Genomic DNA, 24,292 nt, shown 5'->3' with positions numbered 1-24,292 from the left:
TTCATTGTATAAAAATTCAGTGTAAAAAAAATCAGTGTTTAAAAGTCAATGTATGGAAATTCAGTGTAAAAAAATTATGTGTAAAAAATCAGTGTAAAAAGAAATTCAGTGTGAAAAAAATGTGTAAAAAATAAATAAAACAATTGTATATAAATTCAGAGTAAAAAAAAAATCAGTGTTTAAAAATCAATGTATGAAAATTCAGTGTATAAAAATTTACCGAAAAAAAAATTCAATGTGTAAAAATTCAGTGTAAAAAGAGTTCAGTGTATAGAAATTCAGTGTGGAATTTTTTTTTAGAAAAAAAAAAATAACTGTTTAAAAAATTGAGTGTAAAAGTTCAGTGTGTAAAACTTCATTGTATAAAAATTCAGTGTAAAAAAAAATCAGTGTTTAAAAATCAATGTATGGAAATTCAGTGTATAAAAATTTACCGTAAAAAAATTCTGTGTAAAAAATCAGTGTAAAAAGAAATTCAGTGTGAAAAAAATGTGTAAAAAATAAATAAAACAATTGTATATAAATTCAGAGTAAAAAAAAAATCAGTGTTTAAAAATCAATGTATGAAAATTCAGTGTATAAAAATTTACCGTAAAAAAAATTCAATGTGTAAAAATTCAGTGTAAAAAGAGTTCAGTGTATAGAAATTCAGTGTGGAAATTTTTTTAGAAAAAAAAAATTACTGTTTAAAAAATTGAGTGTAAAAGTTCAGTGTGTAAAACTTCATTGTATAAAAATTAAGTGTAAAAAAAAAATCAGTGTTTAAAAATCAATGTATGAAAATTCAGTGTATTAAAATTTACCGTAAAAAAATTCTGTGTAAAAAAATTAAGTGTAAAAAATCAGTGTAAAAAGAAATTCAGTGTGAAAAAAATGTGTAAAAAATAAATAAAACAATTGTATATAAATTCAGAGTAAAAAAAATTAGTGTTTAAAAATCAATGTATGAAAATTCAGTGTATAAAAATGTACCGTAAAAAAAATCCAATGTGTAAAAATTCAGTGTAAAAAGAGTTCAGTGCATAGAAATTCAGTGTGGAAATTTTTTTAGAAAAAAAAAATTACTGTTTAAAAAATTGAGTGTAAAAGTTCAGTGTGTAAAACTTCATTGTATAAAAATTCAGTGTAAAAAAAAAAATCAGTGTTTAAAAATCAATGTATGAAAATTCAGTGTATTAAAATTTACCGTAAAAAAATTCTGTGTAAAAAAATTAAGTGTAAAAAATCAGTGTAAAAAGAAATTCAGTGTGAAAAAAATGTGTAAAAAATAAATAAAACAATTGTATATAAATTCAGAGTAAAAAAAATTAGTGTTTAAAAATCAATGTATGAAAATTCAGTGTATAAAAATTTACCGTAAAAAAAATCCAATGTGTAAAAATTCAGTGTAAAAAGAGTTCAGTGCATAGAAATTCAGTGTGGAAATTTTTTAGAACAAAAGAAATTACTGTTTAAAAAATTTAGTGTAAAAGTTCATTGTGTAAAACTTCATTGTATAAAAATTATGTGTAAAAAAATCAGTGTTTAAAAATCAATGTATGAAAATTCAGTGTATAAAAATTTACCGAAAAAAAAATTCAATGTGTAAAAATTCAGTGTAAAAAGAGTTCAGTGTATAGAAATTCAGTGTGGAATTTTTTTTAGAAAAAAAAAATTACTGTTGAAAAAATTGAGTGTAAAAGTTCAGTGTGTAAAACTTCATTGTATAAAAATTCAGTGTAAAAAAAAATCAGTGTTTAAAAATCAATGTATGGAAATTCAGTGTATAAAAATTTACCGTAAAAAAATTCTGTGTAAAAAATCAGTGTAAAAAGAAATTCAGTGTGAAAAAAATGTGTAAAAAATAAATAAAACAATTGTATATAAATTCAGAGTAAAAAAAAAATCAGTGTTTAAAAATCAATGTATGAAAATTCAGTGTATAAAAATTTACCGTAAAAAAAATTCAATGTGTAAAAATTCAGTGTAAAAAGAGTTCAGTGTATAGAAATTCAGTGTGGAAATTTTTTTAGAAAAAAAAAATTACTGTTTAAAAAATTGAGTGTAAAAGTTCAGTGTAAAACTTCATTGTATAAAAATTCAGTGTAAAAAAAAAATCAGTGTTTAAAAATCAATGTATGAAAATTCAGTGTATTAAAATTTACCGTAAAAAAATTCTGTGTAAAAAAATTAAGTGTAAAAAATCAGTGTAAAAAGAAATTCAGTGTGAAAAAAATGTGTAAAAAATAAATACAACAATTGTATATAAATTCAGAGTAAAAAAAATTAGTGTTTAAAAATCAATGTATGAAAATTCAGTGTATAAAAATGTACCGTAAAAAAAATCCAATGTGTAAAAATTCAGTGTAAAAAGAGTTCAGTGCATAGAAATTCAGTGTGGAAATTTTTTAGAACAAAAGAAATTACTGTTTAAAAAATTTAGTGTAAAAGTTCATTGTGTAAAACTTCATTGTATAAAAATTATGTGTAAAAAAATCAGTGTTTACAAATCAATGTATGAAAATTCAGTGTAAAAAAAATCAGTGTTTAAAAATCAATGTATGAAAATTCAGTGTATAAAAATTTACCGTAAAAAAATTCTGTGTAAAAAATCAGTGTAAAAAGAAATTCAGTGTAAAAAATAAATAAAACAATTGTATATAAATTCAGAGTAAAAAAAAAATCAGTGTTTAAAAATCAATGTATGAAAATTCAGTGTATAAAAATTTACTGTAAAAAAAATTCAATGTGTAAAAATTCAGTGTAAAAAGAGTTCAGTGTATAGAAATTCAGTGTGGAAATTTTTTTAGAAAAAAAAAATTACTGTTTAAAAAATTGAGTGTAAAAGTTCAGTGTGTAAAACTTCATTGTATAAAAATTCAGTGTAAAAAAAAAATCAGTGTTTAAAAATCAATGTATGAAAATTCAGTGTATTAAAATTTACCGTAAAACAATGCTGTGTAAAATAATTAAGTGTAAAAAATCAGTGTAAAAAGAAATTCAGTGTGAAAAAAGTGTAAAAAATAAATAAAACAATTGTATATAAATTCAGAGTAAAAAAAATTAGTGTTTAAAAATCAATGTATGAAAATTCAGTGTATAAAAATTTACCGTCAAAAAAATCCAATGTGTAAAAATTCAGTGTAAAAAGAGTTCAGTGCATAGAAATTCAGTGTGGAAATTTTTTAGAACAAAAGAAATTACTGTTTAAAAAATTTAGTGTAAAAGTTCATTGTGTAAAACTTCATTGTATAAAAATTATGTGTAAAAAAATCAGTGTTTAAAAATCAATGTATGAAAATTCAGTGTATAAAAATTTACCGTAAAAAAATTCTGTGTAAGAAATCAGTGTAAAAAGAAATTCAGTGTGAAAAAAATGTGTAAAAAATAAATAAAACAATTGTATATAAATTCAGAGTAAAAAAAAACATCAGTGTTTAAAAATCAATGTATGAAAATTCAGTGTATAAAAATTTACCGTAAAAAAAATTAAATGTGTAAAAATTCAGTGTAAAAAAAATCTGTGTTTAAAAATGAATGTATGAAAATTGAGTGTATAAAAATTTACCGTAAAAAAATTCAGTGTAAAAAAATTAAGTGTAAAAAAATCAGTGTAAAAAGAAATTCAGTGTGAAAAAAATGTGTAAAAAATAAATAAAACAATTGTATATAAATTCAGAGTAAAAAAAATGAGTGTTTAAAAATCAATGTATGAAAATTCAGTGTATAAAAATTTACCGTAAAAAAATTCTGTGTAAAAAAATTAAGTGTAAAAAATCAGTGTAAAAAGAAATTCAGTGTGAAAAAAATGTGTAAAAAATAAATAAAACAATTGTATATAAATTCAGAGTAAAAAAAATGAGTGTTTAAAAATCAATGTATGAAAATTCAGTGTATAAAAATTTACCGTAAAAAAATTCTGTGTAAAAAAATTAAGTGTAAAAAATCAGTGTAAAAAGAAATTCAGTGTGAAAAAAATGTGTAAAAAATAAATAAAACAATTGTATATAAATTCAGAGTAAAAAAAATGAGTGTTTAAAAATCAATGTATGAAAATTCAGTGTATAAAAATTTACCGTAAAAAAATTCTGTGTAAAAAATCAGTGTAAAAAGAAATTCAGTGTGAAAAAAATGTGTAAAAAATGAATGAAACAATTGTATATAAATTCAGAGTAAAAAAAATAATCAGTTTTTAAAAATCAATGTATGAAAATTCAGTGTATAAAAATTTACCGTAAAAAAAATTCAATGTGTAAAAATTCAGTGTAAAAAGAGTTCAGTGTATAGAAATTCAGTGTGGAATTTTTTTAGAAAAAAAAAATTACTGTTTAAAAAATTCATTGTAAACGTTCAGTGTGTAAAACTTCATTGTATAAAAATTCAGTGTAAAAAAAATCAGTGTTTAAAAATCAATGTATGAAAATTCAGTGTATAAAAATTTACCGTAAAAAAATTCTGTGTAAAAAAATTAAGTGTAAAAAATCAGTGTAAAAAGAAATTCAGTGTGAAAAAAATGTGTAAAAAATAAATACAAATAATTGTACACAAATTCAGAGTAAAAAAAAAAATGAGTGTTTAAAAATCAATGTATGAAAATTCAGTGTATAAAAATTTACCGTAAAAAAAATTCAATGTGTAAAAATTCAGTGTAAAAAGAGTTCAGTGTATAGAAATTCAGTGTGGAAATTTTTTTAGAAAAAAAAAAAATTACTGTTTAAAAAATTGAGTGTAAAAGTTCAGTGTGTAAAACTTCATTGTATAAAAATTCAGTGTAAAAAAAATCAGTGTTTAAAAATCAATGTATGAAAATTCAGTGTATAAAAATTTACCGTAAAAAAATTATGTGTAAAAAATCAGTGTAAAAAGAAATTCAGTGTGAAAAAAAATGAGTAAAAAATAAATAAAACAATTGTATAGAAATTCAGAGTAAAAAAAAAATCAGTGTTTAAAAATCAGTGTATAAAAATTTACCGTAAAAAAAATAAATGTGTAAAAATTCAGTGTAAAGAGTTCAGTGTATAGAAATTCAGTGTGGAAATTTTTTTAGAAAAAAAAAAAAACTGTTTAAAAAATTGAGTGTAAAACTTCATTGTATAAAAATTCAGTGTAAAAAAAATCAGTGTTTAAAAATCAATGTATGAAAATTCAGTGTATAAAACTTTACCGTAAAAAAATTAAGTGTAAAAAATCAGTGTAAAAAGAAATTCAGTGTGAAAAAAAATGTGTAAAAAATAAATAAAACAATTGTATAGAAATTCAGAGTAAAAAAAAAATCAGTGTTTAAAAATCAGTGTATAAAAATTTACCGTAAAAAAAATTAAATGTGTAAAAATTCAGTGTAAAAAGAGTTCAGTGTATAGAAATTCAGTGTGGAAATTTTTTTAGAAAAAAAAAAATACTGTTTAAAAAATTGAGTGTAAAACTTCATTGTATAAAAATTCAGTGTAAAAAAAATCAGTGTTTAAAAATCAATGTATGAAAATTCAGTGTATTAAAATTTACCGTAAAAAAATTCTGTGTAAAAAAATTAAGTGTAAAAAATCAGTGTAAAAAGAAATTCAGTGTGAAAAAAATGTGTAAAAAATAAATAAAACAATTGTATATAAATTCAGAGTAAAAAAAATTAGTGTTTAAAAATCAATGTATGAAAATTCAGTGTATAAAAATTTACCGTCAAAAAAATCCAATGTGTAAAAATTCAGTGTAAAAAGAGTTCAGTGCATAGAAATTCAGTGTGGAAATTTTTTAGAACAAAAGAAATTACTGTTTAAAAAATTTAGTGTAAAAGTTCATTGTGTAAAACTTCATTGTATAAAAATTATGTGTAAAAAAATCAGTGTTTAAAAATCAATGTATAAAAATTCAGTGTATAAAAATTTACCGAAAAAAAAATTCAATGTGTAAAAATTCAGTGTAAAAAGAGTTCAGTGTATAGAAATTCAGTGTGGAATTTTTTTTAGAAAAAAAAAAATTACTGTTTAAAAAATTGAGTGTAAAAGTTCAGTGTGTAAAACTTCATTGTATAAAAATTCAGTGTAAAAAAAAATCAGTGTTTAAAAATCAATGTATGGAAATTCAGTGTATAAAAATTTACCGTAAAAAAATTCTGTGTAAAAAATCAGTGTAAAAAGAAATTCAGTGTGAAAAAAATGTGTAAAAAATAAATAAAACAATTGTATATAAATTCAGAGTAAAAAAAAAATCAGTGTTTAAAAATCAATGTATGAAAATTCAGTGTATAAAAATTTACCGTAAAAAAAATTCAATGTGTAAAAATTCAGTGTAAAAAGAGTTCAGTGTATAGAAATTCAGTGTGGAAATTTTTTTAGAAAAAAAAAATTACTGTTTAAAAAATTGAGTGTAAAAGTTCAGTGTAAAACTTCATTGTATAAAAATTCAGTGTAAAAAAAAAATCAGTGTTTAAAAATCAATGTATGAAAATTCAGTGTATTAAAATTTACCGTAAAAAAATTCTGTGTAAAAAGAAATTCAGTGTGAAAAAAATGTGTAAAAAATAAATAAAACAATTGTATATAAATTCAGAGTAAAAAAAATTAGTGTTTAAAAATCAATGTATGAAAATTCAGTGTATAAAAATTTACCGTAAAAAAAATCCAATGTGTAAAAATTCAGTGTAAAAAGAGTTCAGTGCATAGAAATTCAGTGTGGAAATTTTTTAGAACAAAAGAAATTACTGTTTAAAAAATTTAGTGTAAAAGTTAATTGTGTAAAACTTCATTGTATAAAAATTATGTGTAAAAAAATCAGTGTTTACAAATCAATGTATGAAAATTCAGTGTAAAAAAAATCAGAGTTTAAAAATCAATGTATGAAAATTCAGTGTATAAAAATTTACCGTAAAAAAATTCTGTGTAAAAAATCAGTGTAAAAAGAAATTCAGTGTAAAAAATAAATAAAACAATTGTATATAAATTCAGAGTAAAAAAAAAATCAGTGTTTAAAAATCAATGTATGAAAATTCAGTGTATAAAAATTTACTGTAAAAAAAATTCAATGTGTAAAAATTCAGTGTAAAAAGAGTTCAGTGTATAGAAATTCAGTGTGGAAATTTTTTTAGAAAAAAAAAATTACTGTTTAAAAAATTGAGTGTAAAAGTTCAGTGTGTAAAACTTCATTGTATAAAAATTCAGTGTAAAAAAAAAATCAGTGTTTAAAAATCAATGTATGAAAATTCAGTGTATTAAAATTTACCGTAAAACAATGCTGTGTAAAACAATTAAGTGTAAAAAATCAGTGTAAAAAGAAATTCAGTGTGAAAAAAATGTGTAAAAAATAAATAAAACAATTGTATATAAATTCAGAGTAAAAAAAATTAGTGTTTAAAAATCAATGTATGAAAATTCAGTGTATAAAAATTTACCGTCAAAAAAATCCAATGTGTAAAAATTCAGTGTAAAAATAGTTCAGTGCATAGAAATTCAGTGTGGAAATTTTTTAGATCAAAAGAAATTACTGTTTAACAAATTTAGTGTAAAAGTTCATTGTGTAAAACTTCATTGTATAAAAATTATGTGTAAAAAAATCAGTGTTTAAAAATCAATGTATGAAAATTCAGTGTATAAAAATTTACCGTAAAAAAATTCTGTGTAAGAAATCAGTGTAAAAAGAAATTCAGTGTGAAAAAAATTTGTAAAAAATAAATAAAACAATTGTATATAAATTCAGAGTAAAAAAAAACATCAGTGTTTAAAAATCAATGTATGAAAATTCAGTGTATAAAAATTTACCGTAAAAAAAATTAAATGTGTAAAAATTCAGTGTAAAAAAAATCAGTGTTTAAAAATGAATGTATGAAAATTGAGTGTATAAAAATTTACCGTAAAAAAATTCAGTGTAAAAAAATCAGTGTAAAAAGAAATTCAGTGTGAAAAAAATGTGTAAAAAATAAATAAAACAATTGTATATAAATTCAGAGTAAAAAAAATGAGTGTTTAAAAATCAATGTATGAAAATTCAGTGTATAAAAATTTACCGTAAAAAAATTCTGTGTAAAAAAATTAAGTGTAAAAAATCAGTGTAAAAAGAAATTCAGTGTGAAAAAAATGTGTAAAAAATAAATAAAACAATTGTATATAAATTCAGAGTAAAAAAAATGAGTGTTTAAAAATCAATGTATGAAAATTCAGTGTATAAAAATTTACCGTAAAAAAATTCTGTGTAAAAAATCAGTGTAAAAAGAAATTCAGTGTGAAAAAAATGTGTAAAAAATAAATAAAACAATTGTATATAAATTCAGAGTAAAAAAAAAATCAGTGTTTAAAAATCAATGTATGAAAATTCAGTGTATAAAAATTTACCGTAAAAAAATTCTGTGTAAAAAATCAGTGTAAAAAGAAATTCAGTGTGAAAAAAATGTGTAAAAAATGAATGAAACAATTGTATATAAATTCAGAGTAAAAAAAATAATCAGTTTTTAAAAATCAATGTATGAAAATTCAGTGTATAAAAATTTACCGTAAAAAAAATTCAATGTGTAAAAATTCAGTGTAAAAAGAGTTCAGTGTATAGAAATTCAGTGTGGAATTTTTTTAGAAAAAAAAAAATTACTGTTTAAAAAATTCATTGTAAACGTTCAGTGTGTAAAACTTCATTGTATAAAAATTCAGTGTAAAAAAAATCAGTGTTTAAAAATCAATGTATGAAAATTCAGTGTATAAAAATTTACCGTAAAAAAATTCTGTGTAAAAAAATTAAGTGTAAAAAATCAGTGTAAAAAGAAATTCAGTGTGAAAAAAATGTGTAAAAAAGAAATACAAATAATTGTACACAAATTCAGAGTGAAAAAAAAAATGAGTGTTTAAAAATCAATGTATGAAAATTCAGTGTATAAAAATTTACCGTAAAAAAAATTCAATGTGTAAAAATTCAGTGTAAAAAGAGTTCAGTGTATAGAAATTCAGTGTGGAAATTTTTTTAGAAAAAAAAAAAATTACTGTTTAAAAAATTGAGTGTAAAAGTTCAGTGTGTAAAACTTCATTGTATAAAAATTCAGTGTAAAAAAAATCAGTGTTTAAAAATCAATGTATGAAAATTCAGTGTATAAAAATTTACCGTAAAAAAATTATGTGTAAAAAATCAGTGTAAAAAGAAATTCAGTGTGAAAAAAAATGTGTAAAAAATAAATAAAACAATTGTATAGAAATTCAGAGTAAAAAAAAAATCAGTGTTTAAAAATCAGTGTATAAAAATTTACCGTAAAAAAAATTAAATGTGTAAAAATTCAGTGTAAAAAGAGTTCAGTGTATAGAAATTCAGTGTGGAAATTTTTTTAGAAAAAAAAAAATACTGTTTAAAAAATTGAGTGTAAAACTTCATTGTATAAAAATTCAGTGTAAAAAAAATCAGTGTTTAAAAATCAATGTATGAAAATTCAGTGTATAAAACTTTACCGTAAAAAAATTAAGTGTAAAAAATCAGTGTAAAAAGAAATTCAGTCTGAAAAAAATGTGTAAAAAATAAATACAAATAATTGTACACAAATTCAGAGTAAAAAAAAATCAGTGTTTAAAAATCAATGTATGAAAATTCAGTGTATAAAAATTTACCGTAAAAAAATTCTGTTTAAAAAAATTAAGTGTAAAAAATCAGTGTAAAAAGAAATTCAGTGTGAAAAAACTGTGTAAAAAATAAATAAAACAATTGTATATAAATTCAGAGTAAAAAAAAAAATCTGTGTTTAAAAATCAATGTATGAAAATTCAGTGTATAAAAATTTACCGTAAAAAAAATTCAATGTGTAAAAATTCAGTGTAAAAAGAGTTCAGTGTATAGAAATTCAGTGTGGAAATTTTTTAGAAAAAAAAAAATTACGGTTTAAAAAATTGAGTGTAAAAGTTCAGTGTGTAAAACTTCATTGTATAAAAATTCAGTGTAAAAAAAATCAGTGTTTAAAAATCAATGTATGAAAATTCAGTGTATAAAAATTTACCGTAAAAAAATTCTGTGTAAAAAATCAATGTAAAGAGAAATTCAGTGTGAAAAAAAATTGTAAAAAAGAAATAAAAATAATTGTACATAAATTCAGAGTAAAAAAAAAATCATTGTTTAAAAATCAATGTATGAAAATTCAGTGTATAAAAATTTACCGTAAAAAAATTCTGTGTAAAAAAATGTTGTGTAAAAAATCAGTGTAAAGAGAAATTCAGTGTGAAAAAAATTTGTAAAAAATAAATACAAATACTTGTACACAAATTCAGAGTAAAAATAAAATCAGTGTTTAAAAATCAATGTATGAAAATTCCGTGTATAAAAAATTTACCATAAAAAAAATTCAATGTGTAAAAATACAGTGTAAAAAAAGTTCAGTGTATAGAAATTCAGTGAAAAAAAAATGTGTCTGGGAGCGGACCGCCACAATCAGACAGTCTGATACCCCATACTCTCTGAGCACTTCCCGAGGGACACGGTGGAATGCCTTCTCCAAGTCCACAAAGCACATGTAGACTGGTTGGGCAAACTCCCATGCACCCTCTAGGACCCTGCCCAGAGTATAGAGCTGGTCCACAGTTCCACGACCAGGACGAAAACCACACTGTTCCTCCTAAATCCGAGGTTCGACAGCCCTTTGAGACACTTGTGATTTAGGGCTATATAAATAAACACTGATTGATTGACTATCCGGCGTAGCCTCCTCTCCAGTACACCTGAATAGACTTTAAGGCTGAGGAGTAAAATACAATTAAATAAACTCAATAATAATAATAAATTCAAATAAAAAATATTTTAACCAACAAAACAACAATGAAAAAAACTATTTGTGGGGCGGTATAGCTCGGTTTGTAGAGTGGCCGTGCCAGCAACTTGAGGGTTCCAGGTTCGATCCTAGTCACTGCCGTTGTGTCCTTGGGCAAGACACTTTACCCACCTGCTCCCAGTGCCACCCACACTGCTTTAAATGGAACTTAGATATTGGCTTTCACTATGTAAAGCACTTTGAGTCACTAGAGCAAAAGCGCTATATAAACATAATTCATTTTTATTTTTTATCAACATGTGAAAATATTGAGCACGTTTTGCAGTGCGCAGCTTTTTGAAGCGTGATATTGATAAAGCATCTCCCCCCCCCCCCTGTTATCGCACGCCGCCATCCCTGACTCAATTGATCAGTTTCAACAATCTTTTAAATAATTTCACTTTTTTCTTTTTTTTTTATAAATCAATTCGATAAAAAGGCCATTTTCCTGCTAACTCACTGCACGCATAAGTCGTGCGCCAGCAGCCGCGAGGAGCTTTTCTAACCTGCAACCTGTGCAGACAAGATTTTGCTATGATCCACGTACCAAATCATACATTATGAGAGTCAGCCTGAATCGAATCGGCCACCCTAAGAATCGGAATTTGAATTGTTGCAAGTTAGGAAAAAGAGCCTTACATAATTACATGTAAAAGTAACGGCCTCGGTAATACCGTTACTTTTACTACAGTAACGAGTAATCTATTTAATTACTTTTACGCACGTACGACGCCGTTAACGAGATGTTTGCTGCTACGTGACACACTACTTTTGCTGTGGCTGCATGTCAACAGGACAGAGGCAAAGCAAATTCAACGCAGGAAGTCACCTTTTTTGCTAGTGAAAGCAACAAGCAGAACTACACGTGAAAATAGAAGGCGGCAACATCACACAGCAAACAACACATACATACACGCACTGCTACTACGAGGGAATAATGAACAACAGATCCATGAAGTGACGAGCTTGCAATGCTGCAATGTGTTTGTGGACAAGGAGACTACAGCCAAGGAAGCACATTCATTAATCCGCATGAACTAGCGCTAGCACAGTCCAGGTAGAACAGAATCAGCAGAGCTGCCGCTGCTAAGCTAACAAACACAAGTAATAATAATAATGATGGATTTTATTTGTAAAAAGCACTTTACATTGAGTAAACAACCTCAAAGTGCTACAGTGTATTAAAAAAAAAAGTATATATATATATATATATATATATATATATATAATAAATAAAAATAAAAACTAGAACAGCCAAATAGCTAAAACTAGTATGAAATAAAAATAAAAGAAGGGTTTCTAAGCCTTTTTTTAAAAGCATGCACAGTCTGTGGTGCCCTCAGGTGGTCAGGGGAGAGCGTTCCACAGACTGGGAGCGGCGTGAGCTAAAAATGCTGCGTCGAGCGCGCTCTTGCTGACATCACACGTCACTTTTAAAAGGTGCACACACACTCTGCTCTCATGAAACATCTCTCACCTGCATATGCCAAATATTTGACGTTTTTTTAATTTTATATTATTTTTTTAAATAATGCATTCATTACTTTCCCTGGTAATTAATTACATTTATTAAAGAGTAATTCTGTTATTAACTGAATTCCTTTTTTGGTAAAGTAGAAAGTAGCTACAATTGATTACTTTTTTAAAGTAATTTTCTGAACACTGGTTGTAAGATTCACATCCCTAAAAAAAAAAAAATATATATATATATATATATATATATATATATATATATATATATATATATATATATATATATATATATATATATATATATATATATATATACATATATATATATATATTAGAAATATTATTAATATGATAAAAATATTGTGATTTTTATTCTTTTTACATTTTGTGATATTTAATTAATCATATTTTATTTATATTTATTTTTTAATTGTATTTGCATTGCAAAGGGAATTAATGAGCAGCATGGAGAAAAAAAAGAGAATTAAAATAAAGAGACTAATAATCATTAATGTAAAGATGATTTTTTTCCCCCCGTGTGTGTTATGTTTCTTTTTGCAGTGACCAACATGGACAAGGAGCAGTGGCAGCACAGTCCTGGTAAGTGGCAAATACTAAAATACATATACACGCTCGGGTATGTCACCTACGGATTTCCCTTCATATTAATGACTGTTTCATGTCATCAGTGTGGCACGTTTTCATGCATGTGTGTGTGTGTGTGTGTGTGTGTGTGTGTGTGTGTGTGTTTGTGTGTGTGTGTGTTGCCCGTCACCTGAGGTCTTCCCTCTCGCCATTCCCCTCGCGTCCCGCCGACGAGCGCAGCATAAATCATGGCCGCCAGGCAAGATAAAGGTTGTGATTTTTTTTCTTTTCTCCAGCGACTCATTCACCTGCACAAACAAACAGAGAAATAAACAAACATGGAAATAAGCAAATGAATAAACAAGCAGCTTACCCTCAAAAGTGTCCATTTAGTTTCAGTCATAGTCTTTCGATGAAAATGTATTTTAGTCACCCAAAACCGGTGAAGTCGTCACGTTGTGTAAATGGTAAATAAAACCAGAATGCAATGATTTGCTAATCCTGTTCAATTTATAATCAATTGAATAGACTGCAAAGACAAGATACTTCACGGTCCAACGTTATTTTTTTGCTGATATATTGTACTGATATTTACCAAATAATATATGGTGAAAAGTATTGATATACTGTAGATTTTAGGCCGTATCGCCCATCCCTACCTTCAAAATAAAAGACCACTTTCCTCATATTTGTCTAAATAGCTGTTATATTGTATTGATATTTACCAAATAATCTAAGGTGATATATATCGTTATCGATATAGATTTATGGCCGTATCGCCCATCCCTACCTTGAAAATAAAAGTCCACTTTCCTCATATTTGTCTAAATAGCTGTTATATTGTATTGATATTTACCGATTATATATATCGATATAGATTTTAGGCCGTATCGCCCATCCCTACCTTCAAAATAAAAGGCCACTTTCCTCATATTTGTCTAAATAGCTGTTATATTGTATTGATATTTACCGATTATATATATCGATATAGATTTTAGGCCGTATCGCCCATCCCTACCTTCAAAATAAAAGGCCACTTTCCCCATATTTGTCTAAATAGCTGTTATATTGTATTGATATTTACCAAATAATCTAAGGTGATATATATCGTTATCGATATAGATTTATGACCGTATGGCTCATCCCTACCTTCAAAATAAAAGTCCACTTTCCTCATATTTGTCTAAATAGCTGTTATATTGTATTGATATTTACCGATTATATATATCGATATAGATTTTAGGCCGTATCGCCCATCCCTACCTTCAAAATAAAAGGCCACTTTCCTCATATTTGTCTAAATAGCTGTTATATTGTATTGATATTTACCGATTATATATATCGATATACATTTTAGGCTGTATCGCCCATCCCTACCTTCAAAATAAAAGGCCACTTTCCTCATATTTGTCTAAATAGCTGTTATATTGTATTGATATTTACCGATTATATATATCGATATAGATTTTAGGCCGTATCGCCCATCCCTACCTTCAAAATAAAAGTCCACTTTCCTCATATTTGTCTAAATAGCTGTTATATTGTATTGATATTTACCGATTATATATATCGATATAGATTTTAGGCCGTATCGCCCATCCCTACCTTCAAAATAAAAGGCCACTTTCCTCATATTTGTCTAAATAGTTGTTATATTGTATTGATATTTACCAAATAATCTAAGGTGATATATATTGTTATCGATATAGATTTTAGGCCGTATCGCCCATCCCTACCTTGAAAATAAAAGTCCACTTTCCTCATATTTGTCTAAATAGCTGTTATATTGTATTGATATTTACCAATTATATATATCGATATAGATTTTAGGCCGTATCGCCCATCCCTACCTTCAAAATAAAAGGCCACTTTCCTCATATTTGTCTAAATAGCTGTTATATTGTATTGATATTTACCAAATAATCTAAGGTGATATATATCGATATAGATTTATGGCCGTATCGCCCATCCCTACCTTGAAAATAAAAGTCCACTTTCCTCATATTTGTCTAAATAGCTGCTATATTGTATTGATATTTACCAATTATATATATCGATATAGATTTTAGGCCGTATCGCCCATCCCTACCTTCAAAATAAAAGTCCACTTTCCTCATATTTGTCTAAATAGCTGTTATATTGTATTGATATTTACCGATTATATATATCGATATAGATTTTAGGCCGTATCGCCCATCCCTACCTTCAAAATAAAAGGCCACTTTCCCCATATTTGTCTAAATAGCTGTTATATTGTATTGATATTTACCAAATAATCTAAGGTGATATATATCGTTATCGATATAGATTTATGGCCGTATGGCTCATCCCTACCTTCAAAATAAAAGTCCACTTTCCTCATATTTGTCTAAATAGCTGTTATATTGTATTGATATTTACCGATTATATATATCGATATAGATTTTAGGCCGTATCGCCCATCACTACCTTCAAAATAAAAGGCCACTTTCCTCATATTTGTCTAAATAGCTGTTATATTGTATTGATATTTACCGATTATATATATCGATATAGATTTTAGGCCGTATCGCCCATCCCTACCTTCAAAATAAAAGGCCACTTTCCTCATATTTGTCTAAATAGCTGTTATATTGTATTGATATTTACCAAATAATCTAAGGTGATATATATCGTTATCGATATAGATTTATGGCCGTATGGCCCATCCCTACCTTCAAAATAAAAGGCCACTTTCCTCATATTTGTCTAAATAGGTTATATTGTATTGATATTTACCGATTATATATATCGATATAGATGTTAGGCCGTATCGCCCATCCCTACCTTCAAAATAAAAGGCCACTTTCCTCATATTTGTCTAAATAGCTGTTATATTGTATTGATATTTACCAAATAATCTAAGGTGATATATATCGTTATCGATATAGATTTATGGCCGTATGGCCCATCCCTACCTTCAAAATAAAAGGCCACTTTCCTCATATTTGTCTAAATAGGTTATATTGTATTGATATTTACCGATTATATATATCGATATAGATGTTAGGCCGTATCGCCCATCCCTACCTTCAAAATAAAAGGCCACTTTCCTCATATTTGTCTAAATAGCTGTTATATTGTATTGATATTTACCAAATAATCTAAGGTGATATATATCGTTATCGATATAGATTTATGGCCGTATGGCCCATCCCTACCTTCAAAATAAAAGTTTCTATGGCCACAAAAGTGCGACTGAGATTAAAGTTAAGTTAAAGTTAAAGTAGCAATGATTGTCACACACACACTAGGTGTGGTGAAATTTGTCCTCTGCATTTGACCCATCCCCTTGATCACCCCCTGGGAGGTGAGGGGAGCAGTGGGCAGCAGCCTGGGCCGCGCCCGGGAATCATTTTTGGTGATTTTTGGTCATTTAACCCCCTAAAAAGAAGCTTCCATGAAATGCTCAGTCATTCCCAAATAAGGACGGGGCGAGGGTCACCACTTTGTCAACAAATGCGTGAGCAAATTGTTGAACAGTTTAAGAACAACATTTCTGAACAAGCTATTGCAAGGAATTTAGGGATTTCACCATCTACGCTCCGTAACATCATCAAAAGGTTCGGAGAATCTGGAGAAATCACTGCACGTAAGCAATGACATCAGGCGGTACTGCATCAAAAAGCGACACCAGTGTGTAAAGGATATCACCACATGGGCTCCGGAACACTTCAGAAAACCACTGTCAGCAACTACAGTTGGTCGCGACATCTGTAAGTGCAAGTTAAAACTTTACTATGCAAAGTCAACGCCATTTATCAACAACACCCAGAAACGCCGCCGGCTTCGCTGGGCCCCGAGCTCATCTAAGATGCACTGCTGCAAAGTGGAAAAGTCTTCTGTGGTCTGACGAGTCAAATTGTTTTTGGAAACTGTGTCCTCCGGACCAAAGAGGAAAAGAACCATGCGGACTGTTCTAGCCAGCATGTGTGATGGTATGGGGGTGTATTAGTGCCCAAGACATGGGTAACTTACACATCTGTGAAGGCGCCATTAATGCTGAAAGGTTCATACAGGTTTTTGGAGCATCCAAGCAATGTCTTTTTCATGGACGCCCCTGCTTATTTCAGTAAGACAATGCCAAGAGTGCGGGTACTAGACCGGCCTGCCTGTATCTAGACCTGTCTCCCATTGAAAATGTGTGGCGCATTATGAAGCCTAAAATACCACAACGGAGACCCCCGGACTGTTGAACAACTTAAGCTGCACATCAGGGGTGTCCAAAGTGCGGCCCGGGGGCCATTTCCGGCCCGCAGGTAATCTTTTAACGGCCCCGTGGCACATTCTAAAAATACGATTTAAAAAAAAATAAAAACCTAAAAAGTGGTGTAAAAGAGCAAACGGGTGAAATGTAACAATAAAATGTTTCAATGTTTACTCGAATAACACAAAGCTGCCATGCAGGCTGTTTCTTTCTTTAAAAAATAATAATGAATCAAAATCAATGTCATTATGAATTATTGACCTCACATTAAATATGCTATGTTGTCATTGGACTTGAATACCACTTTACTTTAGAGTTTAATTTAAGGGGTCAGTCTACCCCAGGGCAGCTGTGGCTACGAAAGTGGCTTACCACCACCAGGTGTGAATGAATGATGGGTTTTTAACATGTAACGCGACTTTGGGTACTTAGAAAAGTGCTATATAAATCCCAGGTATTATTATATATTATATTATATTTATTATTATTATTATATTATAATTATATTATATATATATATATATATATATATATATATATATATATATATATATATATATATATATATATATATATATATATATATATATATATATATATATAATAGTAATATATACAATATATATTACAATATTACATTATATTATATATAATTATAATAATTATATATTATTATTATTATTATTATATTATATTATATATATATATATATTTTATATATATATATATATATATATATATATATATATATATATATATATATATATATATATATATATATATATATATATATATATAAAATAATATTATTATTAAATATTCCACTTTTGAGACATTTTTGGGGGAAAATGTTGCATATTTTGTGTTTGCCATATACCATACCAACTTTATTTATGAAGCCCTTTAAAAAACAACCACAGTTGAAAAACAAAGGGCTGTACACCACAAAGAAATAAAGGCAAAGGACAGACTAAAAAATAAAATTGAAAACAGAAGTAAAATACACGTTAAAAAAGCAAATACAAAATTACCCTAAGAACAATTTTGTTAGATAAAAAGCAGTTAAAAAAGTGAAAAACCGTTTAAAGTCTCACGGTGGGTTAAAAGCCAGTGAATAAAAATGGGTTTTAAGAAGGGTCTTAAAAATAGCCAAAGAAGGGGCCTGTCTCACATGGAGTGGAAGATCATTCCAGAGTTTGGGGCCCGCAACAGAGAAGGCTCTGTCCCCCCCTGTAAGGACCATGTAAGGATTTAAAAACAAGTAAGATCATTTTAAAATGGACTCTAAAAGACACAGTGGAGGGAGGCTAAAACAGGAGTCATGTGCTCTCTTTTTCTTGTGTTTGTTAAAAGTCGGGCAGCTGCATTTTGGACCAGCTGCAGACGTGAGAGGGAGGACTGACTAATTCCAAAATATAAAGCGTTACAGTAATCCAGCCGAGATGTGATAAAGGCATGGATTACTGTCTCAAACTGTTGCCTAGAAAGAAGGTTTTCAACCTTAGCCAGCTGACGTAAATAAAAAAAAAGCTGGCTTTCACCACTGTGCCAATCTGACGCTCCAATTTAAAATCACTGTCAATACGAAAACCCAGGTTGGTGATCATGGGCTTAAAGGCCTACTGAAAGCCACTACTAGCGACCACGCAGTCTGATAGTTTATATATCAATGATGAAATCTTAACATTATAACACATGCCAATACGGCCGGGTTAACTTATAAAGTGACATTTTAAATTTGCCGCTAAACTTCCGGTTCGAAACGCCTCTGAGGATGACGTATGCGTGTGACGTAGCCCGGGGAACAGAGGTATGCCTTCCCCATTGAATACAATACAAAAAAGCTCTGTTTTCATTTCATAATTCCACAGTATTCTGGACATCTGTGTTCGTGAATCTGTTGCAATTATGTTCATTGCATTATGGAGAAAGAAGCTGAGCAAGCAAAGAAGAAAGTTGTCGGTGCGAAACGGACGTATTTTTCGAACGAAGTCAGCAACAACAGTACACAGCCGGCGCGTCTTTGTTTACATTCCCGAAAGATGCAGTCAAGATGCAAGAACTCGGATAACAGAGACTCTAACCAGGAGGACTTTTGACTTCGATACACAGACGCCTGTAGAGAACTGGGACAACACAGACTCTTACCAGGATTACTTTGATTTGGATGACAAAGACGCAGACGTGCTACCGTGAGTATGCAGCTTTGGCTTCTAAACATTTGATCGCTTGACCGTATGTGCGCAACTTTTTTTTGCGTATGTACGTAACTTTTTTAAAATATATAAGCTTTATGAACCTTGGGTTAGGTGAACGGTCTTTTGGGCTGAGTGATTGTGTGTGTTGATCAGGTGTTTGAATTGTATTGGCGTGTTCTATGGAGCTAGGAGCTAGCATAGGAGCTAGGAGTTAGCATAACAAAGACGTAGGTGTTTTTATGCAGGATTAATTTGTGTCATATTAAATATAAGCCTGGTTGTGTTGTGGCTAATAGAGTATATATATGTCTTGTGTTTATTTACTGTTGTAGTCATTCCCAGCTGAATATCAGGTACCGTGACTATGCAGCCTTGGCTGCTAAACATTTGATAGCTTGACCGTATGTGCGCGTCACGTACGTAACTTTTAAAAAATATATAAGCTTTATGAACCTTGGGTTAGGTGAACGGTCTTTTGGGCTGAGTGATTGTGTGTGTTGATCAGGTGTTTGAATTGTATTGGCGCGTTCTATGGAGCTAGGAGCTAGCAGAGGAGCTAGGAGCTAGCGTAACAAACATGCAGGTGTTTTTATGCAGGATTAATTTGTGTCATATTAAATATAAGCCTGGTTGTGTTGTGGCTAATAGAGTATATATATGTCTTGTGTTTATTTACTGTTGTAGTCATTCCCAGCTGAATATCAGGTCACCCCCGGCTCTCACAGCATCTTCCATATCTGAATAGCTTCAACTCCCCACTAGTCCTTCACTCTCACTTTCCTCATCCACAAATCTTTCATCCTCGCTCAAATTAATGGGGAAATTGTCGCTTTCTCGGTCCGAATCTCTCTCACTTCATGCGGCCATCATTGTAAACAATAGGGAACTTTGCGTATATGTTCAACTGACTACGTCACGCTACTTCCGGTAGGGGCAAGCCTTTTTTTATCAGCGAGCAAAAGTGGCGAACTTTATCGTCGATTTTCTCTACTAAATCCTTTCAGCAAAAATATGGCAATATCGCGAAATGATCAAGTATGACACATAGAATAGATCTGCTATCCCCGTTTAAATAAAAAAAATTCATTTCAGTAGGCCTTTAAACCCAGACTGAAAGACTTCTAAAATATCAGAGTCCTCTAAAAAAGTGTTTAACTGGGTAAAAACGATCTTCTCCGAGATTTTTGAGAGAAAAGGCAGCTTAGAAATGGGTCTAAAATGGGCTAAAACTGAACTGTCCAGACCAGGGGCCGTACTTATCAAGCTTCTTAGAGTGCCATTTTACACTTAAGTCCTGAGAATTTGCGAAATTTAGTCCTACTCTCCAACTTAAGAATAAACGCTTTTTATCAACGTTCTTAAGTCTAAGAATCACTCCTACTCTCCACGATATTTAAGAGACCTTCAGAGGTGTCTTAAGTGGTTAGGAGTTGCCAGCAGGGGATGGCACTGAGGCGAGAGAGACGTGCGCAGAACGTTCAGGGAACGGAACAATGTTTGGTTTTTTTTGATGACGAGCAGCTGATCAAACGGTATCGTTTAGACCAGGGGTCACCAACCTTTTCGAAACCAAGAGCTACTTCTTGGGTAGTGATTAATGCGAAGGGCTACCAGTTTGATACACACTTAAATAAATTGCCAGAAATAGCCAATTTGCTCAATTTACCTTTAACTCTATGTTATTATTAATAATTAATGATATTTACACTTAATTGAACGGTTTAAAAGAGGAGAAAACACGAAAAAAAATTACAATTACATTTTGAAACATAGTTTATCTTCAATTTCGACTCTTTAAAATTCAAAATTCAACCGAAAAAAAGAAGAGAAAAACTAGCTAATTCGAATCTTTTTTCAAAAATTAAAAAAAGAATTTATGGAACATCATTAGTAATTTTTCCTGATTAAGATTAATTTTAGAATTTTGATGACATGTTTTAAATAGGTTAAAATCCAATCTGCACTTTGTTAGAATATATAACAAATTGGACCAAGCTATATTTCTAACAAAGACAAATTATTATTTCTTCTAGATTTTCCAGAACAAAATTTTTCAAAGAAATTCAAAAGACTTTGAAATAAGATTTAAATTTGATTCTACAGATTTTCTAGATTTGCCGGAATAATTTTTTTGAATTTTAATCATAATAAGTTTGAAGAAATATTTCACAAATATTCTTTGTCGAAAAAACAGAAGCTAAAATGAAGAATTAAATTAAAATGTATTTATTATTCTTTACAATAAAAAAATTTTTTTTTACTTGAACATTGATTTAAATTGTCAGGAAAGAAGAGGAAGGAATTTAAAAGGTAAAAAGGTATATGTGTTTAAAAATCCTAAAATCATTTTTAAGGTTGTATTTTTTCTCTAAAATTGTCTTTCTGAAAGTTATAAGAAGCAAAGTAAAAAAAATTAATGAATTTATTTAAACAAGTGAAGACCAAGTCTTTCAAATATTTTCTTGGATTTTCAAATTTTATTTGAGTTTTGTCTCTCTTAGAATTAAAAATGTCGGGCAAAGCGAGACCAGCTTGCTAGTAAATAAATACATTTTTAAAAAATAGAGGCAGCTCACTGGTAAATGCTGCTATTTGAGCTATTTTTAGAACAGGCCAGCGGGCTACTCATCTGGTCCTTACGGGCGACCTGGTGCCCGCGGGCACCGCGTGGGTGACCCCTGGTTTAGACAGAGCGGATATTAGTTTTGTCACAGATTTAATACTTTTCGATTCCTTGTTGATTTCTGCATGTGTCTGCAGTGGGCTAGTATATATAGAGCCACCCACACCAGTTTCAAAGGAGTTGCCTAATTAATGAATTGGAAAGAAAATGTTATGACAGTAGCGTATGTGTGTGGCCGTGAGGTGAGTGACGTCAGTGAGTGTGTGGGCGAGAGAAGAGAGGGAGCGGTAGCGTGAGTGCCGGCGGGGACTAGTTTGTTTTGTATTATTTTGTAGTTTATTGTCAAAATATACACTCCCATTGTCCACTTAAATATTTCTAAGATATTTCTTTATTCTTAGACAAGGGATTCCCTTCCGTGATTGGTCATTTCTATGGACACAGAAATGACGTCACCTAAAATTCCGTTTACGGCACATAGTAATGTCGTAATTCAGCTCTGAGTGTGACACTTAAGATTCAGTCCTACACTTCGCTGAAAGTGTGAGTAAGACGCTTGATAACTAACTTTTAAGTGCAGCTTTCAGCGAAGAATTGATTTACTCTTAAGTCAACTCTTGGCAGACTTCTTAGGAGTCATTCTAAGAAGCTTGATAAGTACGGCCCCAGGTTTCTTTAAAAGCGGTTGAACCACGGCGTGTTTAAAACTGGTAGGAGCCACGCCAGAAAACAGACTGCTATTTAAAATGTTAAGAACAGGCTGCCCTATGCAAGAAAACACTTGTTTAAAAAATGTAGGAGGGACAGCATCATGGGGGGAACCTGAGGGCTTCATAGGATTAGTTAACTCTTGTAACTGCCGCAGAGTCACTTGCTCAAACTGATTAAAAACAGCAGAGTAGTTCAACGGGACAGAAGGGTCAGAGGTCGGAACAGAGATGAGAGCCCTCGTTGTGGCAATCTCATCAATAAAATACTTGAAAAAGGCATTGCACAATTCAGAGGAGGGTTCCAAACATGTAGGCTGAGGGGCATTAAGAACAGAGTCAATGCTTTTGAATAAAACACGAGGGTCAAGACTATTTGAGGCAATAATGTTTGCCCAATGTTCTCTTTTTGCCTCTTTTACTGTGCTCTGATATCCATGCCAACAGTCCTTTCAAATCTGGAGTGACACCTGAAGCTTGTCCTTCTTCCATATAAAAAACTAAGCTGTGTTTTTTTAAACATGGGCCTAAAACGAACAAACAAAAAACTAACAACAATAACAGTTATAATTGACGGATGGATCTGAAGTTGATCTTGAGACTATTGTGTTAAAAGTTTTTTTAAAAAATGTATGATTTGTTTTTTAATACTTTACTGAGCAGGACCCTTTTGGATCCCCAATAATATTAGTGGGACTTTTTTTAAAAAACATTTTTCAAGTGTCATTGCTCAAAAAATAATAATGAATCAATGTTGTTATGAGTTATGCTATGAGCTCCAATTATTATGTCATCTCAAATAGGGATGTCCGATAATGGCTTTTTGCCCATATCCGATATTCCGATATTGTCGAACTCTTTAATTACCGATACCGATATCAACCGATATATACAGTCGTGGAATGAACACATTATTATGCCTAATCTGGACAACCAGGTATGATGAAGATAAGGTCCTTTTTTTAAAAAAATTATAAAATAAAATAAGATAAATAAATTAAAAACATTTTCTTGAATAAAAAAGAAAGTAAAACAATATAAAAACAGTTACATAGAAACTAGTAATTAATGAAAATTTGTAAAATTAACTGTTAAAGGTTAGTACTATTAGTGGAGCAGCAGCACGCACAATCATGTGTGCTTACGGACTGTATCCCTTGCAGACTGTATTGATATATATTGATATATAATGTAGGAAGCAGAATATTAATAACAGAAAGAAACAACCCTTTTGTGTGAATGAGGAGGGAGGTTTTTTGGGTTGGTGCATTAATTGTAAGTGTATCTTGTGTTTTTTATGTTGATTTAATTAAATAAAAAAATACAAAAAAACCGATACTGATAATAAAAAAAACGATACCGATAATTTCCGATATTACATTTTAACGCATTTATCGGCAGACCGATATTATCGGACATCTCTAATCTCAAATATTCCACTTTAAAATGTTATTGGGGGAAAATATTGCATATTTTGTGTTTTTTTCCATAAAAAAAAACGGGTTTTCTTTGACAAAAAGAGCATACAGCGTCAATCTTAAAAAAAACAAAAAACGTTATATTGACGGATAGACCTAATGTTGATCTGGAGATTTAAACCTTGGATAATAATAATAATACTAAATAATGACACATTTTAAATATTTTTTTTACCTAAACCGGGGGTCGGCAACCCGCAGCTCTAGAGCCGCATGCGGCTCTTTAGCGCCGCCCTAGTGGCTCTCTGGAGATTTTTCAAAAATGTATGAA

At 29.3% G+C, this 24,292-nt stretch overlaps 1 protein-coding gene across 1 annotated transcript in view; it reads left to right on the top strand.

Annotated features, from left to right (window-relative positions):
* The window catches only part of LOC133649515 (protocadherin Fat 3-like), a 106,277-nt gene that overhangs the window by 66,873 nt on the left and 15,112 nt on the right, over window positions 1-24,292 (top strand). The window contains exon 20 of the mRNA XM_062046103.1: window positions 12,767-12,805. Coding sequence (XP_061902087.1) covers window positions 12,767-12,805 — 39 coding nt within the window. The remainder of the gene's footprint in view (window positions 1-12,766; window positions 12,806-24,292) is intronic.

Source organism: Entelurus aequoreus, linkage group LG05 (genome assembly GCF_033978785.1).
Source record: "Entelurus aequoreus isolate RoL-2023_Sb linkage group LG05, RoL_Eaeq_v1.1, whole genome shotgun sequence".
Classification (NCBI taxonomy): Eukaryota; Metazoa; Chordata; class Actinopteri; order Syngnathiformes; family Syngnathidae; genus Entelurus; species Entelurus aequoreus.
Note: the sequence above shows the minus strand (reverse complement) of the source record. Positions and strands in the feature narration are given on the sequence as shown.